General features: G+C 41.7%; 2 protein-coding genes across 7 annotated transcripts; one reads left to right on the top strand and one right to left on the bottom strand.

The window, feature by feature from the left end:
• The first annotated feature begins 15 nt into the window (after positions 1-15).
• TXNL4A (thioredoxin like 4A) lies at positions 16-9,323 on the top strand. 3 transcript variants are annotated; one of them, XM_041464293.1, is made up of 4 exons: positions 16-84; positions 223-396; positions 7,269-7,372; positions 8,037-9,323. In XM_041464293.1, exons 2-4 carry the CDS (start codon positions 244-246, stop codon positions 8,206-8,208), a joined length of 429 nt encoding a protein of 142 aa, XP_041320227.1. In that variant the 5' UTR covers positions 16-84; positions 223-243; the 3' UTR covers positions 8,209-9,323. The 3 variants fall into 3 exon arrangements, with proteins under 3 accessions (XP_041320227.1, XP_041320229.1, XP_041320230.1); XM_041464295.1 differs by lacking the exon at positions 16-84 and adding an exon at positions 91-114; XM_041464296.1 differs by lacking the exon at positions 16-84 and adding an exon at positions 1,652-1,729 and having other exon boundaries at positions 258-396.
• HSBP1L1 (heat shock factor binding protein 1 like 1) lies at positions 3,110-13,198 on the bottom strand. 4 transcript variants are annotated; one of them, XM_041464298.1, is made up of 4 exons: positions 13,083-13,198; positions 12,862-12,982; positions 12,255-12,321; positions 3,110-3,528 (listed from the first exon to the last, which is right to left on the bottom strand). In XM_041464298.1, the coding sequence occupies exons 1-4, from the start codon at positions 13,125-13,127 to the stop codon at positions 3,486-3,488; spliced, it is 276 nt and encodes a 91-aa protein (XP_041320232.1). In that variant the 5' UTR covers positions 13,128-13,198; the 3' UTR covers positions 3,110-3,485. The 4 variants fall into 4 exon arrangements, with proteins under 4 accessions (XP_041320232.1, XP_041320233.1, XP_041320231.1 ...); XM_041464299.1 differs by lacking the exon at positions 3,110-3,528 and adding an exon at positions 10,578-12,018; XM_041464297.1 differs by lacking the exon at positions 3,110-3,528 and adding an exon at positions 10,578-10,984.
• Positions 13,199-21,438: the final 8,240 nt, after the last annotated feature.

The raw sequence follows: 21,438 nt of genomic DNA, 5'->3' as shown, positions 1-21,438 counted from the left end.
CGCTCATGGCTGTGCCCGCCCTTCCGCTTCCCGCCCGTGCCGGCGCTGCCGCCGCTCCGTGTGTGAGGGAAGGACGCCCGCGGGGTGCGCTGGGGACGGGCCGCGCCGGGATGGGTGGGTCGGGGGGGGCTCGGTGTTGGCCCTCGGTGCCCGCCGGAGCCCCGAGAGGGCCCGGGGAGGGGTCGGGCTGTTAGCTGCATGGGCATCCCTGTCGTCCCGCAGGCTCCCCAGCCGGCCGCCAGGATGTCGTACATGCTGCCGCACTTGCACAATGGGTGGCAGGTGGACCAGGCCATCCTGTCAGAGGAGGACCGGGTCGTGGTCATCCGCTTCGGGCACGACTGGGACCCCACGTGCATGAAGATGGATGAGGTGCTGTACAGCATCGCCGAGAAGGTAAACGGGAGCTTTCTGCTTCTTCTGAGCTCAGTGTTCCCAGGCTTGCTTGGAGCCTGGGGTAGCTTATAACTGGGGTTCTGCACAGGTATCCCAGCTTTAGGAGGCAGCGGGAAAGCTGTGTGGTTTCACTTTCATGAGTGTCTCCTAAAAGACTGCTCTGATGTTTGCAGAGTTCTGGGGGGTAAAAAGAGCATCGCAGATGTTCGGAGATCAAGGGTGCTGCTGTTAATAACCCATCACTGAGTGACCATCGGCATTCAGGCGGAAACAGTGCTTGGTGTAGGGCTGCTGCGGCTCCAGCCTTTGGGTTTCCATCTGAATAACTTGAAAAGTTACTTTCATTTTGGCTCTTAAACATGGTGAGGTGCTAAAATGTGCAGGATGGTGTTGATTAATCTGTCACTCATATAATTCTGATTAATTTATCAGCGATATTAATCTGTTAGGGATGTTATCTGTGGACACCAGTAGCCTTCTGCTGAGTTGCATGGACTGAATTAAATTTTAAGAGCCAAACTCCACAGCTGTTTTCAGATGGAAACTGAATGATTGCAAACACTTACTTAAGAAAGATACATAGATAGGAAAAATTAGACTGTTAGAATACACTATCAGCTACAATTTGCCTTTCATATATTTGCTAAAGGTTTTGCGACACGATAGATGTAGAATACTGACAGCTCTTTAACTGAACCACATGAAGAAAGAAGCAGAAATATCTGAATCAGAAACGGTAACTTGGGTAGGAAAAGGTGCCAGCTATCATAGAAATCATAGAATGGTTTGGGTTGGAAGGGACCTTAAAGATCATCTCATTCCAGCTTTCCTGCTCTCCTGACCAGGTTGCTCAGGGCCCCATCCAACCTGGCCTTGAACACTGCCAGGGATGGGGCATCCAGAACTTCACTGCCTTTGTAGAAAGTTCTGTGCATGCTCCATAGATTGACATGGAGTTGTTTTTGTGGTTTACTTTGCCTTCTGAAATTTTTAAAAATAACTTCTGTCTTGAAAATCCCCACTATTGAAGATCTGCACCCACAGCCAGGGGTTAAGACGTATTAGAATGCAGGAAACAGTTGTGATATGTTTTAATACTCTTGTTTTCTATTCAGCCTGGTGGGAGTGTTATGCTCAGATACTGTTAGTATGGACTTGTGGCAGGATGCTTGGCAATTTGGCAGACCTGCTGGCAGCTAGGGGTGACTGGGGGAAGAAAGAACAAAGTAACTTCTTTAAAAATCTCCCTCTGCAGAAATGGCAAATTAAAGGGGGAGATCCTACCTCATCCTCTTGCTTACAAGCCATGTTTGGATCTCTGCTGTTTTAAAGAGTGAGTAAAAGTTCCAATTGTACAGGTGTTTATTCTAGAGAATAATACAGAATGTTAACATGCTATAATTGTAGGCTACGTTTGAAGACAACGTGGCCGTATTTTATATTTGTTACCCTGGTGCAATATTCTTTTAGACTGCAGCATGGTTTTGGGTAGCAGTAATATTTGTTTGTATTTTGTGATAGGAGAACAGGGTTTTCTTTTCAGTTTTTGTGGAAAAAGAAACTAGAATGCTATATGAAAGTACAAAGTAGATTATTTTCACCGAAACGTACTCCACTTGCAGCTGACTGGGTTTTTTCCCTAGTGTTATATGAAAAAGAAGCAAAGTTTCACTGAATGTCAAAACAAATCATAATTGTAAGTTGATAGATTTTTTTTTTTTGCTTTGTTGGGGTTTCAGTCAAACATTGATTGAAGCAAGAATCGAGTTTCACAAATTTTGTCTTAAAGACCTTTTCTAAAAATACACTTTTTTCTTTTCTTTAAAGGGAACTCATAAAAACCTATCCCCTAAAATAGAGGGATTGGTTTGCTAAATGAATACACCTTGTTTAAGAAATTATTTGTCTATGATTGAATAGTGTAAATCAGGTAACTGTTGAATTGGATCAGTTTGGGTTTAGGGAGGATTCTTCAAATGTTGTGCATTTATTTAACCATAATCAGAAGTGTGAATAGCTGTGGTATTTCCTTAGACATTAGTTGTGCCTCTGCATTTCTGGTAAAGTTACATGAAAAGTGAGAGAGGAGAAGAAGGTGGGGCATAGAAAGAGGTAGCTATGAAAAAGGCATATAGGTATTTTAGCTGCTGGTGTTTGTAATTAAAAGGTGAGCAAAGTTAGTCCATTTACTGATGTCTGTTATTTTCAAAATTATTAACTATAAGTGCTGCTCTTGGCAGTACAATATCTTTCTCTTTTCCCCTAGAAATTTATCACCTAAACTTACAGCATAATTAGCAAGAAAAAAGTTCAAATAAATATCACTAGTACAGACTTTCAAGTTTGTACTTGCTCTGTTCAGTTCAGTAATGCAAGTCTGCCAGCCACCTCAAATTCAAGTCATTTGGTTGCAAATGCTAGTCTCAGTTCCTGTATTTTTTTCCTGCGTGTTTCTTGACCGTAAAGTAGTGTTCTGTTCTTCTGAACAGAAAAAAACACTGTCTAGAAACTGGTTAGAAAGATGAGAAGGTGGAATCTTGGATCTTGTTTGAGATTTCCTTAGATATTTGGGCTGTAAGGTTTGCTTTTCAAAGGCAGTTGAAATCTTAACAATAAAAAAAATAGGAGCATTACTTATCTCTGACAGAAATGCCAAGAAGCTTCACGATTTTTGTCAGTCGTCCTAGGCGTTAATCATAATGTTAATCTCATGTTGTAGGAACAAATTTATTTATTTTTAGAAGGATATTGTTAATGAAGGAAGTCAGGGAGGAGAGCTTCAGAGGACAAATGAATCCCATGGCATATGATTTTTCTTACATCTGTGTTTCCTGTTTACTAGCAAAGTGTGTGATCTTCATGAAGACAGGATACAGAATCTTTATCTGATGATACAAGTCCTGTAGATTCCTCTGCTTTATAGTCGTGAACCATTCAGTGTAAAGATTTCATATCAGTCCTCAGGCAGAGACAGTTCTGTGAAGTATTGAAAACAGCCCGGAACAGTGGCCAGGCAGTAATGTACTTCTGGGTTCTCTACATGCATCTTCAGCCATGTGGATTGATTAGACTGATCTATGAAGCTATCATCACTGGGGAGAAGGGGCAAAACCAGCAAAACTGAAGCCCAACCTGTAAAAACAAGTCACACAATTTTGAATCCATGCTGCTGTTTGACTTAGGTTTCCTACTCTACCCTGTCCCCATGGAACAGCAGTTCCAACAGCCTGGTAAGACAGAGAAAGTTTTGAATTGAAAGACAGATAAGGGAAGTCAGGAGTGTCAGAAACAGTTAATATCTGTCTCTGAAAATGCTTTTGTCTTCAGTTGTTGCACAAGTGAGGTGCTGCCCAGAAGGAGGTGTCTCACTAGAGTTTTGATTTTTTTCTTCAGAAAGCAGTTGACTTACTGCAACAAATTTACTGTATTTAGTGTATGTTATGAGGTTAAGCACTTTCAGAGTAAACTTGTGTTATGTGTTCAACTTCTAAAATACTACAAGGTTTTTTTCATATTGTTTCTACAGTAAAATTTTGGTTCATATTAACAAATTCAGTGTAGTCTCCCTTGTAACTACTGCAACTGCTCGTATTTAGTTGGATTTGCGTGTTTAGTATTGTATTTTATTCTTGTTCTGAGGTGTCCATACTGTATTCTCAGTTACAACTCACAAATCAGATAGAAAACTTGTTAGCAACCACTTCCTTGACAGGGTAGCAAAGCTGTTTTTTTACAGGAGTGTAGGTTTTCAGCTGACAGCTCTGTCTGAGCAATGGATTCACATCCCAACAGGGAGAGGTCAACCTTTGGTTTGTCTCCACAAACTGTGCACATCCACAGCAGTCTGAGTCCACTGCTTTTGCTTAAATCAAAGCTTTTTTGTGAATTAGAGCTGGCTGTGTGTGAAGCTGGCTCAGATGCTGCTCTGTACTGCTGCTGTCTTGGCTCCAATATTGTGTCTGAGACAGGAACAGCTTCTTCAGGCTCTAAAACTGGTCAATACTGTGAAAAAAGAGACATCTGAGTCTCTGCAAGGCTTGTCTTGTGTTGAAATGAAATATCTTTTGGTGATAAGCTTGCCCACCCTGGCACATTAAATTGCCCAGCCCCTAAACATTACGTAGGCCAGAGCAGTTCTTCTGCATCAGCCTTTCCATGTGTTTATCTCGTCCCTCCTTAGGCCTGAATTCCTATTTCCTGCTGTCGTGTCGGTGAATTCCACCCTGGCAGTCGGTGTCCAAACTCAACGGAGCACACACCCTCATTCAATGTGCTCATAAGCTGACTTGTTTTGGAGTGGTGATCTTGCCAAATTTGAAATGAGGAAAGCGAGGGGGAAAAAATAGACCTTTAAAGTTTCAAATTAAAATCTGAGTCCAGCTTTAAGGTCTGCTTAGACTTAATATGACCTTTTCAGCAGGTGACTGTTGTCACTTTCACTTCTGTGAAAGTAGGTCAGAGAGAAGGAAGATTTAATTAAAGTCTTGGAGGCTTGGATCCTAGTGATCACTTGCACATGTGCTCTGCTAAGGTCATTTGAGAGATCCAGTCCTTTTTAGTAAGATTTATATAACAAATTAAGACTTATAGTCTGTTTCTCTTGTATGAAATCCTAGGCTGTTGATGATCACTGCTAGTGACAAGCATTTCTGGTTCTGCAACAACTCAACTAAATTAAATGCATATAATGTCAAACTAACTTTAAAAGTTTTTTTTGTTCCAGTACTATCTGGAGTACAGAGTTCTTGGAAGTAAAATTTTGGTTCAGGAGTGCTTATGGAGCAGTATTCTGCATACATGTAAATCTCCTTGGACTAATCTTTCACCAAACAAAACAGGTCCTAAGAATGTTTTATTAATGCTAGGTTTACCTTAAAATAATTTTGCAAGCTCCAGATTAAGTAATTGTTCAAAGATGGTGTGTGTCATGGATTGACACTGGCACAGTGCCAGTGCCTCCATGAGAAGTGTATTCCCCAAAATGGTCACTGTGAGATGTGACCCGGGAACAGAACAAAGCAGGCTCTACCTTGGGAATGGAGGGAAAAAAAACAACACTTTATTAATCTACACAGACACAAACTGTCAAAATTGCTGAGTGTGTTGTAGAAATTTCTCCACATGGTGAAGGTGTGCTGCTGATGCTAAAAATGCCAGCAGGGTGGAAGAAGTAATGATAGGATAAAATGAAAATGGCTCCTCACGTGTTTTGTTTTCTAAAAAAAGGACCAAAACCCCCACAACTGCCTTTTGCCTGCCACCAGGGCTCACCAGGGAGTAGCTTCAGTCACTTCTCAGCTAAGTTGTGCTGCCTCTGAACATCCCATTAAGGGTCTTAGAAGTCTTTAATGTAAAATTGAAATGGGTGTGAAGGATCCCTTCAGAGGGTTTGATATTATGACTGTTTTAGTTTGCAAGGCTTTACCTCCCGGCTGATTTAGAACATAGCTTAAATGGGATGTTTTCATTGGAATGTTGACTGAACCTAGGACTATAACTGGCTCCATAAAAGCACAGTAAAAACTTTAAATGCTGCTTCGCTCTAGAAGAGATTTTATTTTCTTTGCTAGTAATACTTACATTCTTGAAGTGAGATTATTTTTTATAATTTTGAAACTGTCTTGAAGCAGAAGTCCATAAAAATTTATTTACTCTGCGCTTCTGGGTTTTTTTTTGTAAATAAACATCTTCATCTTTCTCAGTAAAGTGCCTGCTAGGATGTGTACGTACAAGCTACAAAATATGTCATATTTTTCTCATACAAACTAATCCTGCTCTGTGAACTAAAATATTGTTCCATCAAGCAGATAGTATACTCACCATAGCATTTCCAGACTTTTGATAGCAGAATTAACAAGTGGGAAGTACTGTAATGAACAGTGCGTTTGTCATAGATTTTAGACCATGTATGTTAACCTCAGGATGGTAATTCTGGGCAGTCAAATGGGAGGGACCAAAATTATGTTAGCAGGTAACTGAGGATGGGGAGGCACAATTGTGCACACCTGGTGTAGTGCAAAAGATTTGATAATATACCTTAAAGTTAGATGTTTGTGCAATTTGGGTGACTTCTGACTTAGAATGTAATGTGTGTGGGTGTGTTAATTTCTACTGTGCACTTATGAGCTAAGTTTAGAAACCAATTTTTCCCCAAATTCCACTTAATAACAAGTATGCTACATCTAGGAAATAAAAATGTGACATGGTTTTCTTGCAGGAATGAAGGCATTGACTGTGACACTAGAGGGGAGGGATTCTTTTGCATCTGAGTAACTCTGCAAAATGAAAGCCAGTTTTACCAGAATTGTCCAGACATTAGCTTCTCACCAAGGTCTTATTTCTTTAGCAATTGCACTTTTAAGTTTTAGCTTTGCACCTCTCAAAAAAAGCTTTTAGTTTTTAATTTAAATTATAAGTTTCCCATTTTAGACAAATTGGATGTTTTAGAGGGGGAAAAATGCTTTGACGCAGGCACCAGGGCATTGTAGATCATTAATTTTCTGAAGTCTATAAGCAGTTGATGACAGAGGCAAAATGTGTCAGCCTGGCTTGCACAAAGCAACTATTCTACTTGTTTAGAGCTGTGCATGTCACTGTGAGTTGTCAGTTCTACATAAAGGACATTTGTTTCTCTGGATGTTGATTTAGCATAGTATCTTTCCAGTTGACTATGGATATGAAATGAGCTTCTTAGCTATATTAAAAAATATCTTCCATGTTAATTTGTTGTTATGATTATCAATAAAAGCAAGGCTGTTTATTCTGATTTTATGACTTAATAATTTGGAAAATAGATGTTACAGTAATGAAAGCTTATGTCTTTTAATTAGTAATATATATTGCTTTTGTATTTCCTGTTTTCTTCTGTTTAGGTGAAAAACTTTGCTGTTATTTATCTTGTGGATATCACTGAAGTACCAGACTTCAACAAGATGTACGAGTTGTATGATCCCTGTACTGTCATGTTTTTCTTCAGGTATGTGATGGTTCTGGAATGTAACTCACTTAAACTTTCTGTTTGTCAAATACAGTGTCTCAGCAGATCATTTCCAAATGCATAATATAGGCACACTGATGCCTATATTTACATTGCTCTACAGAAGAGTAAACTGATTTTATATGAAAATGGATTGTTTTCCAATTAGCCTGGTAACAGTGTTTGATAATAGAGTACAAATTAGTGATAGTGAAAACTGGGTTTATTATCCATTTTTCTTAGTTTTAAATCTCAAACTTCCTGCAGTCAAGCTTGTCAAACTTGTTTTCAAGATAAATCAAAAGTAATAAGGTTTTTTTGGAGTTAAGGTTTCTACATTGATGAGATAAAATGTTCTGCTGACAAGCATGGAAGTCTTTCTGGAGATAGACAGTAGTGAAAAAGAAATGCAAACAGTAAGGAATATGCTGAAGGATAATTGCACCGAGTAACCATTTTGGGGGCATGTTTGGAGTCCTTATTCTTGCTTTAAAAATTGGCAGTAAAATGTCAGTTTAAGTGAGAGGAGTAATGCTTGTTTTGCAAGCCTCTTTATGTTATAAGGGCTTCCTTTGATCCTACAAAGCATTTGGGGTGGGGTATAAGATTTCTTTCTGAATTATAATACCATATTAACCTGTTTTTTTGTTCTTCCTCTTCAAAGGAACAAACACATCATGATTGATTTAGGTACAGGTAATAACAACAAGATCAACTGGGCAATGGAAGATAAGCAGGAGATGATTGACATTATAGAAACTGTTTATAGAGGAGCCCGCAAAGGTCGAGGTTTGGTGGTATCGCCGAAAGATTATTCCACTAAATACAGATATTGATGTTTCTTTGGGCTGCCTTTTTTCATAATCCTATGTCCAGTTAAATTTATTTCTGTGTATGTGTGTACATATATGTATATTAAAAGAAAAAAAAAAAACCTACAAGTCCTTGAATATTGAGCATAAATTGAATTATTTAAAATATTTGAATTCTGTTTGAGAAGTAGAAAACTCAAAGCCTGGAACTGTCTTGAATATTACTGCAGTAATACAGTAGCTGAATTTTGAGGTTTTCTTTTTTAAAGACTCTCCTTTGTTGTCCTTTTGGTATTACAGGTTTTGTACACAAAAAGCCTGTTTGCAGAAATGCATTTTAAATTGTTTCATTTGCTTTTATTACACAAATATCTGGGAAAACTATACTATAGTTTTTTTAAAGAATAAAGTAAGTTCCACTTATTCACCTTAATTTTTTTCAGCTAATGAAATTTGACAGTACAGATGGGTGCATTGGGTGCAAGTCTGTAATGTTGAAGATGACTTCTGTTGGGATTTCCTTGTGTATCATATTAGTCCCCTGTATCCACTAAAAATGTGAATAAAACAAGGTGCATTTATTAGTGTTTAGCAAAACTCAGAGAAAACATGTCCTGTGACTTTGCTCACCACCACACCCTCATCAGCCTAATGGACTTGTGGTGCCAGATTCCTTTTCCATGGTGGCTGGGCACTCACTTTGAAGCACTTGGTGAATTGTGCAGTGCCAAAGCACAATTGCACCTCTGGAGCTGGCTACAGACAGCAGCTGAGGAAACCAAAAGCTGTCCTGTCACTTGACCTCCGGTTTGCCTAATAGTATACCAAAATGCACGTGTACTTGGGAGACTTGGATTGGATTCCACTGTGGCATAAGTTTTGAAATTTCCATTTGCATTTCTGACAACTTTTACTGTAATGGAATTGGTATTGTTTGGGGGCTTGTTTGTTTTTTAAACTGATACATGCATATTTACAGGATTAATTAAAACCAAACCAGGCTAGCTCCTTTCTCCAGAAAGATGTCCCGTTTGTTACAAGACAAAGAATTTACTTCTACTACTACCAAGTGTGTTGTAGAGGATTTAGAAAGTGTGAAGAAAGTAAAGCAAAAGGGTCTCAATTTCTGCTGAAGTTAATCTGGTTTAGAGTGGTTATTGATTTTGGAATAACTTATGTTGGAAGGGAATGTCAGCCTCCCAGTAATAGTAGGTTCCACATGGTCAGGTTGCCCAGGATCGTAGCCAGTGATGAGTATCCTGATTGGACTAGATGATCTTCAAAATGTCTTCCCACCTTGATGATTCCATGTTCTCTAAGGATGGAGATTCTTCAGCCTTTCTGGAAGGCCTGTTCTACTGTTTGAGCACCTTCATAGTTGAAAAAGGTGTTCCTTGCATCTAGCTGGAATTTTCCATGTTTCAGCTTGTGTCGAGTAACCCTGGTGTACAACACCTTCAACAAGAGTCTGTTCCCCATGCTCTGCCATGGGGTGGTTGGCAGCAAGAAGCCATGGTCCTTTCTTTAGGATGGACTAAGAGATTTCTCTCAAACCTTGTATCTGCTGTACTCCACTCTGTCTTGGTGATTCTATTTTACCTCCCTCACACCACTGCATCTCTTGAACTGGGCAGCCCCCAAACTGACAGAATATTGTGGGTCTGGTCTCCCAGTGAGGTGAATGGAGGGGGAATGACTTGCTGGCCCTCCTTTGTGCTAATACTGACCAGTGGGTTGCTGCAGCCCTTGCTGCCTGTGCACCCTGCTCACTCAGTCAACCTTTCCTCCAGACCCCTTTCCTGCAAAGCAGTGTCAGCCATGCCCTCACACCTGCCCAGCTTGGCATTTTGAACTTCAGCAAGATGCTGTTGGCCCACTTCTCCAGCCTGTCCTCCAGCATACCAACCTCTCCCCCCATTCTGACAGCACTTGCAAGTCTACACTGATTAAAGCATTAATTGGAATGATTTCTTGATATTAATGAAAGCTGTAATAGAAGCATTTCTCCCTCATTAGCTGAGGTATTTTGTTAACCTGGCAATGCTTCAGCTTCCGCTTTTATGGTAAAAGGTTCCCATTACATTTCAAACTAAATCTTCCCTGCAAAGAGTACCAATATTTTGGTGTACAACCACCTTAAATTTAGTGCAGATGTCCTGTTTTCTGACTACCAATTTCTTCTGGACATGCCTGGTAACTAGAATTCATCTGTTTCCAGGTCTTTAAATAAAATAAGCTGTTTTCATTGAAACAGCTAATATTAAAGAATTGAAATTGTCACAATAGAAATACCTGGGTGATGTCACCTGCACTGGTGTGCACAGCTTTGGGTGGGCTTGTGCAAAGAGTAACAACCGAGCAATTGTAGCCTACAAATACTGCCATTTTTTTAATACAGAATGGTTTATTCTAAGAACATATAAGCTAAAAAGGCAACAAATCTCACTATTTTAATACTAAAATAAATACATTTTCATTCATTGAAAACATTTGTGATTGGCTAAGTTCACTATATAGAATACAGTTCTATCCAAAACAGTGGCTTTGCCTTCTCTGAAACTAACAGTTCTTTTTCAACTCCAGGAAACACAGTGCCCCACTTAGATGAACAAACCCAGCTTTCTATTTTTTTTCCTGGGGCAATAGTTTAAAATTTTTTTCAAGGTTATGACATGATACAAACACATTTGTTTTCCCTTAACATTTTTTTTTTTCAGTGTGACACTAGACTGGAAAATGTCGGAGTCAGTGCTATGCTGTTCTGCCCTTAATCTTCCTTAAACACATCCTCATTTCAGTGCTGCAAAGATACAGTGAATAAGTAGGTTAGTGATTTATTCATGAATGTGATTCAGCATGGAGATAGGAAGATCTGTGGACAGTTAAATACATCTTTGTGGATTGTCTTTCTGCATTTCTGAAAATTATTGTGTACCTTGTGCAAAAGGCATCAGAATGGATACCTAAATTACTTCAGAATATTTACTTCAGAATATTCTTATGCAGTGAAAGACAGGAATGTCTTTCACTGCATAAGAAGTTCCAATGACAAGAATAATTGATGTGTCTCAGTTTGAATCAGGAAAGTGTGCAACAACAGGAAGACAACATCACTTGCATCCAGAGAACACGGAAGCAGTGCTGCCTTACAAATACTAACAACACAAAGTCAGCCATCCATCAGGGAGGGGCCTGGCATTTGCAAGAGAAAGATATAAAATCCAGAACACAATCCTGAAATGTATGATTTTATAATATGAAGTGATTGACTATTGCTGTGTTTGTGGTGAGTGTGTGTGAGAGGTGCGCTCCAAGCCACACTGGGAAGCTGTAGCAGGTTTAAAAGCAGAGGTACATAAATTTACACCAGTGAGCATCCTCAGCTAGGTTAGCATACCTGAGGGGCAGGAATGGTGGGCAGGAACACTTCAAACCACACACATTTCAGTATGAATGGACAGCCTCAGTTTACACACTTGGAGTAAGTTAGCACTGCCCCCTTGTATATTGCACTCAGCTGGAACAGAGGCAGCAAGATACAGTTTTTCTTTTGTAAAAGTGGTCATGTTCTTTGTCTCTTGGCAAAAAAAAATTCCCAAGGTATATTAAATATGTTTTTTAAAAGTACACTTTTAAATCCAAGAAAATGCAGGTATACTAAATATGTAAACACCATCACTCGCCCACCACTCAAAACTAAGTGGAGATGCATAAAACACAGAAAAACTTAAGTAAGTGTCTTTACTCCCAATTCTTCATCTCTGCTTTCTACCCCAGCCTCTGTCATCAGGTCAGCAACACGCATCTCAAGGTCACTGATGTGCTCGCCCATTTCTTCCAGTAAAAAGTTAAAGATAACTTTTATAAATAAGAGTTCTACATTTTTACAGTTTTTTTTTCTTTTTTCTTCCAGATGTGCCAGTCTTTTACTTGTTCACATTTAGTGTAAGATGAAGCATGCACAAGGTGGGACAGGGTGTGCACAAGGTGTCTTAGAACACAACCCCTCCTTCTCTTACAACAGATAAACATTTAAATTCTTAGTATCAAAAGCCTTTGCAAATACTCACGAGTGAACTGTGTGAGAGATTGTTTTCTTTCTGAGGAACTCTTTAAAGGTGCTCACATACAGGTAACCTACAGAATTAGAATATGAATGCTACTCAAACATTATTCAGGAAGTAACTGCTTCCTGAAAGGTCAAGTTTCTGAAAAAAAATTAATAAATGCTTCAGAAAGCAGAGGTAATTTCTGTAAGAACACAAAACAAGAAAGCTCAGAGACCCTTGAGGTCTGATTTTGTTCTTTTGAGGGCTCACCTTGTCATGCTCAGGCCAACAGCTGCTTTTAAACCGTGGCTCGTTTGAGTTGCATTTTTGGAGATGGATGCTTTTTTAAATGCACCTTCAGAATCTTTACACATAATTCGATGCTTATTTTACTTGAAAGCCAGAATTGCTGCACAGAGACTACCTTGCTACTTGCAGTGAGACATTTTTTAGGATTTCCTTCTTAGAAAAAGGGATCTATAAACAGGCTGGGCCGGGGGTGGGGGTGGGGAAAGTCAGGTGCCTTTACGTCATAGGTATTTAGTCACATCACACATTCTACGCTAATTTGATGTTTAATAAAGAAGCCCACCCCGCTGTTAGAAGCAAAGGCCCCGCCCGCACCCACCAGCGCGCAGGGGGCCCCAGCCGCGGGATGATCCCCACGTTCCAAAGAGGATATTTCTCAGCGTCAACTTCTCCGTCAGAGCCTCAAAATTCTCCTGCAGCCGGCAGAGCAGATTTTCCGCCTGCGGGGGGAGGGGGAAAATAAAGACAGGGGAAGCAGAAGGCAGGGCCCCGGCCGTGCAGGAGCCCCGCAGCCAGGGCACCCCGCCCGGCCCCGCTTACCAGCCGCGGCAGCTCCGCGGCTCCCGGCGGCTCGGCGGCCGCCATCGGCTCCGGCTCCGCGGCGCGGCGGGGCGGGCAGAGCGCGCACGGCCCCGCCCGCAGCGGAGCCGGGAGCCCTTAACCCCCCCTTCTTCATCTGCTGCAGAAAGCGTCGTTCCGCGCGGCAGTAACTAAATAACCATGCCGAGGTTTGATCTTAAGAGGTCTTAATTTTTTTTTTTTTTTTAAAGGTCTGCTTCCTTTTCCCCCGTGCAATTTGTTTTGTAAGATGGAGTGGTAAAAATACCGTGGTGGTTGAAGTTCCTTGCACTGCAATGTCGAGCGAGACAACATCAAAGGCATCAGCAAGAGTCGCATGGTGCCTCTTGCAGGACCAGCATCTAGGTCATCCCTGGCTTTTGGGCTGCACAGCGTCAAAAAGCTCCCAGTGCATCTATTACAAAGGTGTCTTTCTTCTGGAAGCTGAGACTATTGCCTGATGTAAATGAAGAGGTTTTCAGTTTACTGTGTCTGCATGGTTAGGAGCATATCACTGTTGGGCAATAAATTACCTTAGTCAATTACTTTGAGTAATTACATATGCTAGATATGCCAAATATGTGTCTTCATCCACAAAAAAATTCTGAGCTGGGAATTACTTCAGTTGCTGTAAGCCTACCACTTAGAATCTTTCGTAATATACTTAATTGTTTTCCTTCTTAACCTTCCCCACCTCATTTGAGAGGGTGTGTTAATGGCTGAGGTGAAATTCTGGCATTGCTACCTGCTTCCCATAATTGTAGCTTCTCTGTACAGCCTTTTTTCCCACTCTTGCAGGTAGTCCTCATTGTAGAAAGAAAAATCAATCATGGTTTGCAAAGCTTTAGTGTTCTAGCAGCATTACTGCTCTAGAAAGCTTCTAGATAAAGAATTTGAACAATATTATGCATGTAGATAGGGTAGCCACTAGCTTCAACCATACAGCCTTTTTGTTCTGTTGCATGAGTAAAAAGGAACAATTGGTGCTTCTTACCTGTTTATTTGTCGATCATAAATATTCTTCCCTTTAAGGCTAGGTAGTAGTAGAAGGTAGAGCTGTGGTATTTTTGCATTTTTAATTCTTCCTGGTGTTCCCTCCTTCCAGAAGAGCTACAAAAGCTTCTCTCTCATGCAGCAATATTTTCCCCCAGAGGTAGTCAAAGTGGCTCTGCCCACTTTTGCCCAGTTATCTTGAACAAAGCCCTAGAGTCCTATTTGTAGTGAAGAGCTTGCAAGGATAAAGAAGCAGCTGGAAATGCAGAGGAGCAAGCATTATACAGCCAACCAATTCACACTTCACTACATCCTACTACATCTTTGTAGTGCCACATTTTAGCAATGATCAGGTTAGAGCTGAACTGAAAACAAGCATGACTTGATAAAGGTTTTCTGTAATTAGCTCCTCATTTTTGGGAGGTAGGTCAGTGTGGTCAAAACAGAAAAAAATACAGTATCCAGCTGGCACAGTAATGGAGGACAGGCAATGAAAAGTGTGAAAGAGACTGAAAAATACTTACCATGCATTTCCCCCTTCAAAGGTCTCCTTCTTTTACTTTGTGGACTCAGCAGCTGATGTGAATGGCCCTCTTAGTTCAGATCTGGAGCTGAATTAGGCCAATAGTGCACAGCTGGATTTATAAAATAAAAACAGAAGTCTCTTTAAAGCTAAAAGTAGCCATGGAAAACTTCAGAAAGCCTGTGAATAGAAGAGACAAATGACAAGACCACACAGACTTTGCTTAACAATGGATTTACTTACGATAGAACCTAGCATGCTTGGTTTTGCTCTGCTGTCCTCTAGTCTCTCCCTTCTCAGAGGGCTTAGAAGTCCAGAACTGAGCTGTTGCATACATTTCCAGGGTCTGAAATCTGGGGATGTAAGATGAGCCATAGTTTAAAAGCATAGTCCATGCTGGGCATGTACCCATGGGCTAAGGGAAGCTGAGCAAAGACCCTTTGGTTTTGTTTTGTTTCAAAAGCAGAGGGCTAGCTGAGAACCAGTAAACCACCAGTGCTCATAAGAGTATTTACTGCAATAAGAATGCTTAATTTACTAAAAGGATAACAAGAAGTTCATTTTAGCAATGAGTAAAAAAACAGGTCCTGTGGAGGTTTGAGTAAGGAGCAAAAGAGAAGATTTGACAACAAATTCTTTTTCCATTCCAAAATATGCTCTGTGCTACTTTCTTGCAGTAAAAAGCTTAGACTTTAGTCACTTTGTCCAAATATGTCTTTTTGGTATGAAGAACATGAAGTAAAAATAAAATTAGGGTGACCTCGAGGCTGGGGTGCCATCTGCTTCCATCCTATTTCAGTATTGCAGACCTGTGCTGTGAACTCTTTACAGTGTGCGCTGCAATGGTATCCAAAGCATGTTTTCCTTGCTCTTTCCTAGGGAAATTCCAGTCCCTCCACTGCTGGAAGCAGAAGTCATAGTAGTAGGATAGGACATAAAAGCATGTTGAAACATTTATAAAACCTAAGCTCCAAGTTCACTGTCATGCTGTAAAAGGCTGTGATGTGGCGAGAGAACTGATGTAGAAATGCATTATCCTTGCTGTTTGGATGTTACATAGAGCCTCTTTCCCTCCTCTTTGCTGACAAACAAGATTTTATATACCAGGAGTAAGGAATCCTCTGGTCACACACTCCAAGCATGTCTGGCTCAGGGTTGCTTTGGAATGGAGGTGAGGCCAGAGAGAGGACATCTCAAAGAGAAGCTGAATATTACATGTGTGATAAGAGGGAAAACAGGAATTTAGTCCTGGAAGGAGACAAGGAGGCAAGCGCTCCTGGGTCAACGTGGCAGCTTGTTTGGCTGCAGATCAGAAGGCAGGATGCAAATGGTACTGCAAATTTTGTGGGTTTGCTTTTTTTTCTTCCTGGCAGAGGCATGGTCAATACTAAAAGTTTTCTCTGAAGAGAAAAGGGCTAGATACAAGTTAGTGCTTGCAGCACAATCATGGTACTTTTGCTAACAAATTGTTGGGCTGGGTCTTTGAGTCATGCTGTGCTTGGTCCTTCCCTCTCAGGTAGCTTCTCTTGTGTCACTTTGCAGTAGTGATTCAGAGGGACACAATGTGCAGAAAAAAAAACATCTGGCTTTGCTAGGTCATCAGCTTTTATATGCAGCAATCCCAAATGGTGCTGATGGTTCTTGTTGCAAACTCTGACATTTACCCAATCTTTTAATTCAGCATAATGCAGCTCACTGAAAGCTTGCTCCACTGGAGTACTTCCTGGTGAAGGCATCGCTTTTCTTTCATATGCTAACATCAGTAGACCAACAAGTTGTTATTTAAAAACGTGGAAAGACGTGGTGAGTGGAATGCAAATGCCTCAGGCAGGAGAAAAAAAGCATTCGGGTCATTGGTGTCTGACAGCCTTTGAAAGACAAAGTCCTTTGAGGTGAATATTAAAAGCCTGGGTGTTTGCTCATGGTTCAAATTTCAGCTTCTGTATCTTTGAAAAGTGTAATTCCAGCCGTTGGAAACCTGATCCCTGATGGAGGTGCTCTACCTTTAATAAAAGTATTCTGTTTTGGGACTGCTGCTTACAAATCCCCTTATTGTGAAATATTTCAGCCAGCCCCTTTCTGCAAGTATCTACAGAAAGAAAACTTAACGGGTTAAGGATAATCTTGATCAGATGTTCAGTGCATGCTCTGGGCATCATTACAGCTAAGCAGCTGTAATAGAACACAGGGTATAATTTTCCTTGTAAGCGTATTGCACCGGGATAAATGCAGGAGCAGCAGAAAGGTGACTTTGGAGGCTGGTCTGGTGGGTGGTGGCATCCTTTGGCTCTGTGAAGAGCTGTGTGTAATTCACAGCTCTGTGAAATCACCCACCCAGCTGCTGTTGACTGAGTTACTATGTGGTGATCCAGAAATCTCCAGCTATGTTTCCCGGACATGGCTGGTAAGAGATGTTGCTTCTCATGCTTTTTCCTGCTCCAGCCTTGTTCCATTGTCTTTGGATAGTGAGGGTGAAGGAGTATTCACCACTCAGCTCACCTCCTGAAAGGCTGCAGGAGGGAGCTGGAGGTGTTTGTCCCTGGTGGGAGAGGGAGCAGAGTCTGTTTCTCTGGCCTGGTGGCATGCCTGGCACTGCATCTGGGTGCTGTGTTCAAACCATCCCATGGCCTTGCTCCTCACACGGGCACAGAGGAGCTTTCTGGAAACAAACAGTGTGTGACAGGTGAGGCTCTTCTGTGATGGCAGGATGGGCAGCCCCTGTGGCAGAAGGACAGGCAGCTGACCTCGCATGTTCAAATCCCACAGCCTGCTGTGGCTCTCTTCCAGGGACCTCGTGGTCCAGAGCAGAATGTGCATTTTGTGCACAGATATTAAACATGGCATGTGCTGTGATGCGTGATGGAAAGAGTATTTTTCTAAAATATTTGACAAAGAACGCCTGTGCTGAAGAGGCTGGAAGCTGGGCAAAGGAGGGAGTGGTTCATTGGAAAACACCCATTTTGCATTTCCAGAAGGTGTAAAGAACTGTGGGTAAGATTTCCTGTGACCAAACTGCAGCTATGCTAATGTTTCTTTCCAGCTTCAGACACAATTTTTCCCAGAGCAGGCAACTGGAGTGTCTCCCTGGTACAGGCAGTTTAAATTCACCTTGAATTAATGGAAAGCACTTAGGATGCATAAGATGTGGGTTGATTTGGGCAAATGTGGGCAATAACACTGGAGAACATTGGGTGTAGGACACATGCTCTAACAGCAAGATGTGGGTCAGTGAGCAATGACAGTAATAAAAACAGCCAAGAGTGTGGTAATCTGATTCTTTAGCTTTTTTTTTTTTTTTTTCTTTTCCCCTGGGAGGAAAAGCTTGCCCTTCCTCATCTGAAACAAAGATCTTTTGCAAATATGCTCTTAAGACTGAAACCTTGACTGGCAGTGGCCTGCCTGCTTCTTCTGTGAGACATTTGTGGGAGAGGAGAGGAGCTAAGAGTTATGACAGGTATTTTATGCAGCTTGGGTAATGTTGGAAGCCCTCCCACATCAGCTCCATTTAGTGTTCCACATGGTGTTTGCCAGCAGGAGACATTTGGGTGCATATTCCAAGCATGCCTAGCAAAAGGCATCTGAAATTACAAGGGCATAGAGGGGCCAGAGGGTGCCAAGGGACACTGCCAGCATAGGTAGCACAAGCGTCAGCTGAGCAGAAGAGTGCTGGAGATTTGGCCTTCCACATCTGGGGAAGAGGTGCAGTGGCATGGGTCCCCAAGGCTGCTCCACTTTTGGGGCTGGCCAGAGTGGCTCAGATGACACATGAGGATGTTAATTTTCTCTCTGGGATAGATTCTGTATTAAGCAGAAGCAAAAACACCTGTAACTGCAGCTCCTTGGGGTTTCAGAAAAGTCAGTCCGCAGTGTTTGTGTCTGTCTCGTGTAAATTATCTTCTGCTCAAGTATTACTCTTGCAATAAAGATGGTCTTTGGTTTTTTTTTTCCCCCATTCTGCACTCTTTGCTCATGGTAAGGAGAGCATAAATTTAGTTTTGTTCTGTTTTTAAGTGTACCAAAGATGTTGAGCATATCCAACAGAAACAAGCCAGTGTGTGCTACAGTGTGTAAATGCCACCAGGAGCACTTTGTCCTTGTCCTAGAACAGAGAAAGAAAAAACAGTTTGGGTGCTGTAATGCTACTGACTCCAGGTTACCTGGTGGTATTTTGAATCATGATGAAGCTGTAGTTTCTCTGTCATTTTTCTTTTCTCTCTCTACTTCTTATTTACTCCACAGTAGAGAGAAAATGAGTCAGAGTAGGCTAAGGATAGTTCTCCTGACACTTTGGAGACTGCATTTGTACCCCAACTTGTTCTGCAAAAAAGCCAGCTTGAGGATCTCCCAAATTGCATCTCATGCCCTGTGTTGGCTCTGGCTAAGATGGAGTCAGCTTTTTCCAGATCTGTACGGTGCTGTGTTTGAGACTAGAACAGCGCTGGCAGCACACCAGTGCTTTAGCCAGCACTGAACTCTGGTTGCACAGTATCAAGGCCACCTCTGGTTCTCACTCTGTCCTTCCCCGCAGCAAACTGGCTGGGGGTCACAAGAGTCTCAGAGGGGAAGCAGCCAGGACAGCTGACCCAGGTGATAAAAGGGACGTGCTAGACCCACAGCATCACACTCAGTAATAAAAGCAGACTGCGGGCAGGAAGTTTCTTCCAAAGTAGCTGTTGCTTGGAGACTGGCTGGGCACCAGTCTCCTAGTGGGAGGTGGTGAGTGGTTGACTTTGCATCACTTAGTTATGTTCTTTTTATCCACTACAAGACTTTTATGTCAATCCATAGGTATTTTTCCCTTGGCTTCACCCTGCTAATTCTCTTCCTCATCTTGTAGGAAGGAGTGAGTGACCAAGTGGCAGTGGGGGCTTCACTGCTGCCTAGGATCAGCCCACCACACGCCTTTTTTCCCAGCTCACTCCCCAGTATCAGCAGCTTCTTGTGGAACACAATTGATCCTGTAATTAGTGAGCATTTTGCTCCAGGGAGGAGTGAAGTGCATGAGAGAGTGAGATGGTACAGAGCTCTTTCTACATCACGTCAAGAAAGGTTCAACAAAAACCAGCTTAATAAAACAGCCGTTTTAGTTAGATGGAATGAAAAGAGGAATGTGTCCCTTCTGATGCTGAGCACCATGCATTGGATTAGTGATGAATGGAGTCTGCATGGTACTTTGCCATGGCACACAGTGCAGATCCCATCTGTGGAGACGTTCCTCTATTACATATCTTCTTGAGAGAAAGCAGCTCTGCTCCTGAAGATTGTTGAGGTGAGAAGTTCTGGCTGCATTGTTGGACATGGGCAAGATATGCAGGTGGACTGGGAGCTGTCTATGGACTCCTCTGATACAGCCAACTGCTGAGGTGACCTTGATGCCATGGCATCCCAAGAGCAGGTGGGGAAGAATTAATTGGAGCCAGCTGGACCTGTTTGACAGAAGAGCAGAATGTGGGTTAAGCAGTCCTGGTTCAACTTCCTACCTGTGTAGCTGCTTACTCAGGTGAGAAGTTGAACCAGGACTGCTGTTTGTTTATTTCCCCACTCTGAACTCTGCCCGTTGTTTACAAAGCTGTAATGGTTTGAAGAAGGGTTCATGCATCTCTGCCAGCTGTCAGGCTGATTCCTGCTCTGACATGTTTGCTTTTTTCTCCATTTTTCTGTGGAGATGGTAGCAGTCCAAGTACAGAGAGGAGTTTAATCATCAACTTCCATGGTCGTGGTTCCTGCTCCCCAGTGCAAAGCATGTGACTACTGCCCAGGGATGGACTTGTAGGCTTGGGCATGTTTGTCAGAGCTCCTTGTTGGAAGTGCAGAGGGTGTTCCTCTGCATGCAGGTGGGTGTTCCACTCATGCTGATATTCACTGTTCTGTTTGCAAAGACCAGCTCAGAAGGAGAAAGGAAGAGTGGTGAAAATGTGCAATAAATCTGTATCTCCTATTAATGCTATCTTGATCCTGCCCATCAGCTGCTGAAACAGGGGCTCACCAGTGCTAGGAGAGGCCAGCAGGTAGCTTCTGCCACCAGTTGCAGCAGGGTTGCTTTAAAAAAAATCAAAAAATGGAGAAGAGGACAGCTGATTTAGTGATAATACATTATGGTAGGAATGGCCAATTTCAAGACCCATTTACTTGTTTTATGAATAGTACAGTGAATATTTCTTTTTAATGTCCCCAAGGCTGTAGTTGTAGAGTGAGATATATAATGTGATAATTGAAGGGAATTTGGCTACCATAGGGATTAACTTTATCCTTTTATTGTGTAGTGTGTTCAAGAAGTAACTTAGAGCTTATCGGCACTTTAGCAGGGTCTTGCAGGGACTTCATATGCTTGCTTCTGTGCAACAGCATTTCTCTAATGTAGAATATAAAATAATTTTAATACTCATCTTTCAAAATCAATTGACAGAACAAGAGACTGGTTGGGAGACGTGCAGCAATCTGCTATTTTTGCTACTGCAGTAACTACAAGCGAAGTACCAACAGCTGTCCTCCTCCTCCTGTAAAAAGCTGCGACGACATGGCTAAGGCTTGTCATGAAATTGGTCCATTGGGTGGTTCATTCCTGTGTCCTGTTGGTCCCTGTGTAGTCCTGGTAGGAATATGGCCATATGAAGCCAAGTTTAGAAATGGGGCTCTGCTTACTTTTTTAAAGTAAATGGACTTATTTGCAAAAACTAAACCTTATATAGTAATTTTTACTGCCTCTATCAACATTAAAGTTAAAAGCCCTTTGAAAATATCCCACATCTGTTTGCCATTTTCAGCTTGCTTAAACCACACCCAAAGATACTACAGGAACATTTCTTATCAATTTCTTAATCT

Source organism: Pyrgilauda ruficollis, unplaced genomic scaffold (assembly GCF_017590135.1).
Source record: "Pyrgilauda ruficollis isolate IOZ18807 unplaced genomic scaffold, ASM1759013v1 scaffold178, whole genome shotgun sequence".
NCBI classification, from domain to species: Eukaryota; Metazoa; Chordata; class Aves; order Passeriformes; family Passeridae; genus Pyrgilauda; species Pyrgilauda ruficollis.
Note: the sequence above shows the minus strand (reverse complement) of the source record. Positions and strands in the feature narration are given on the sequence as shown.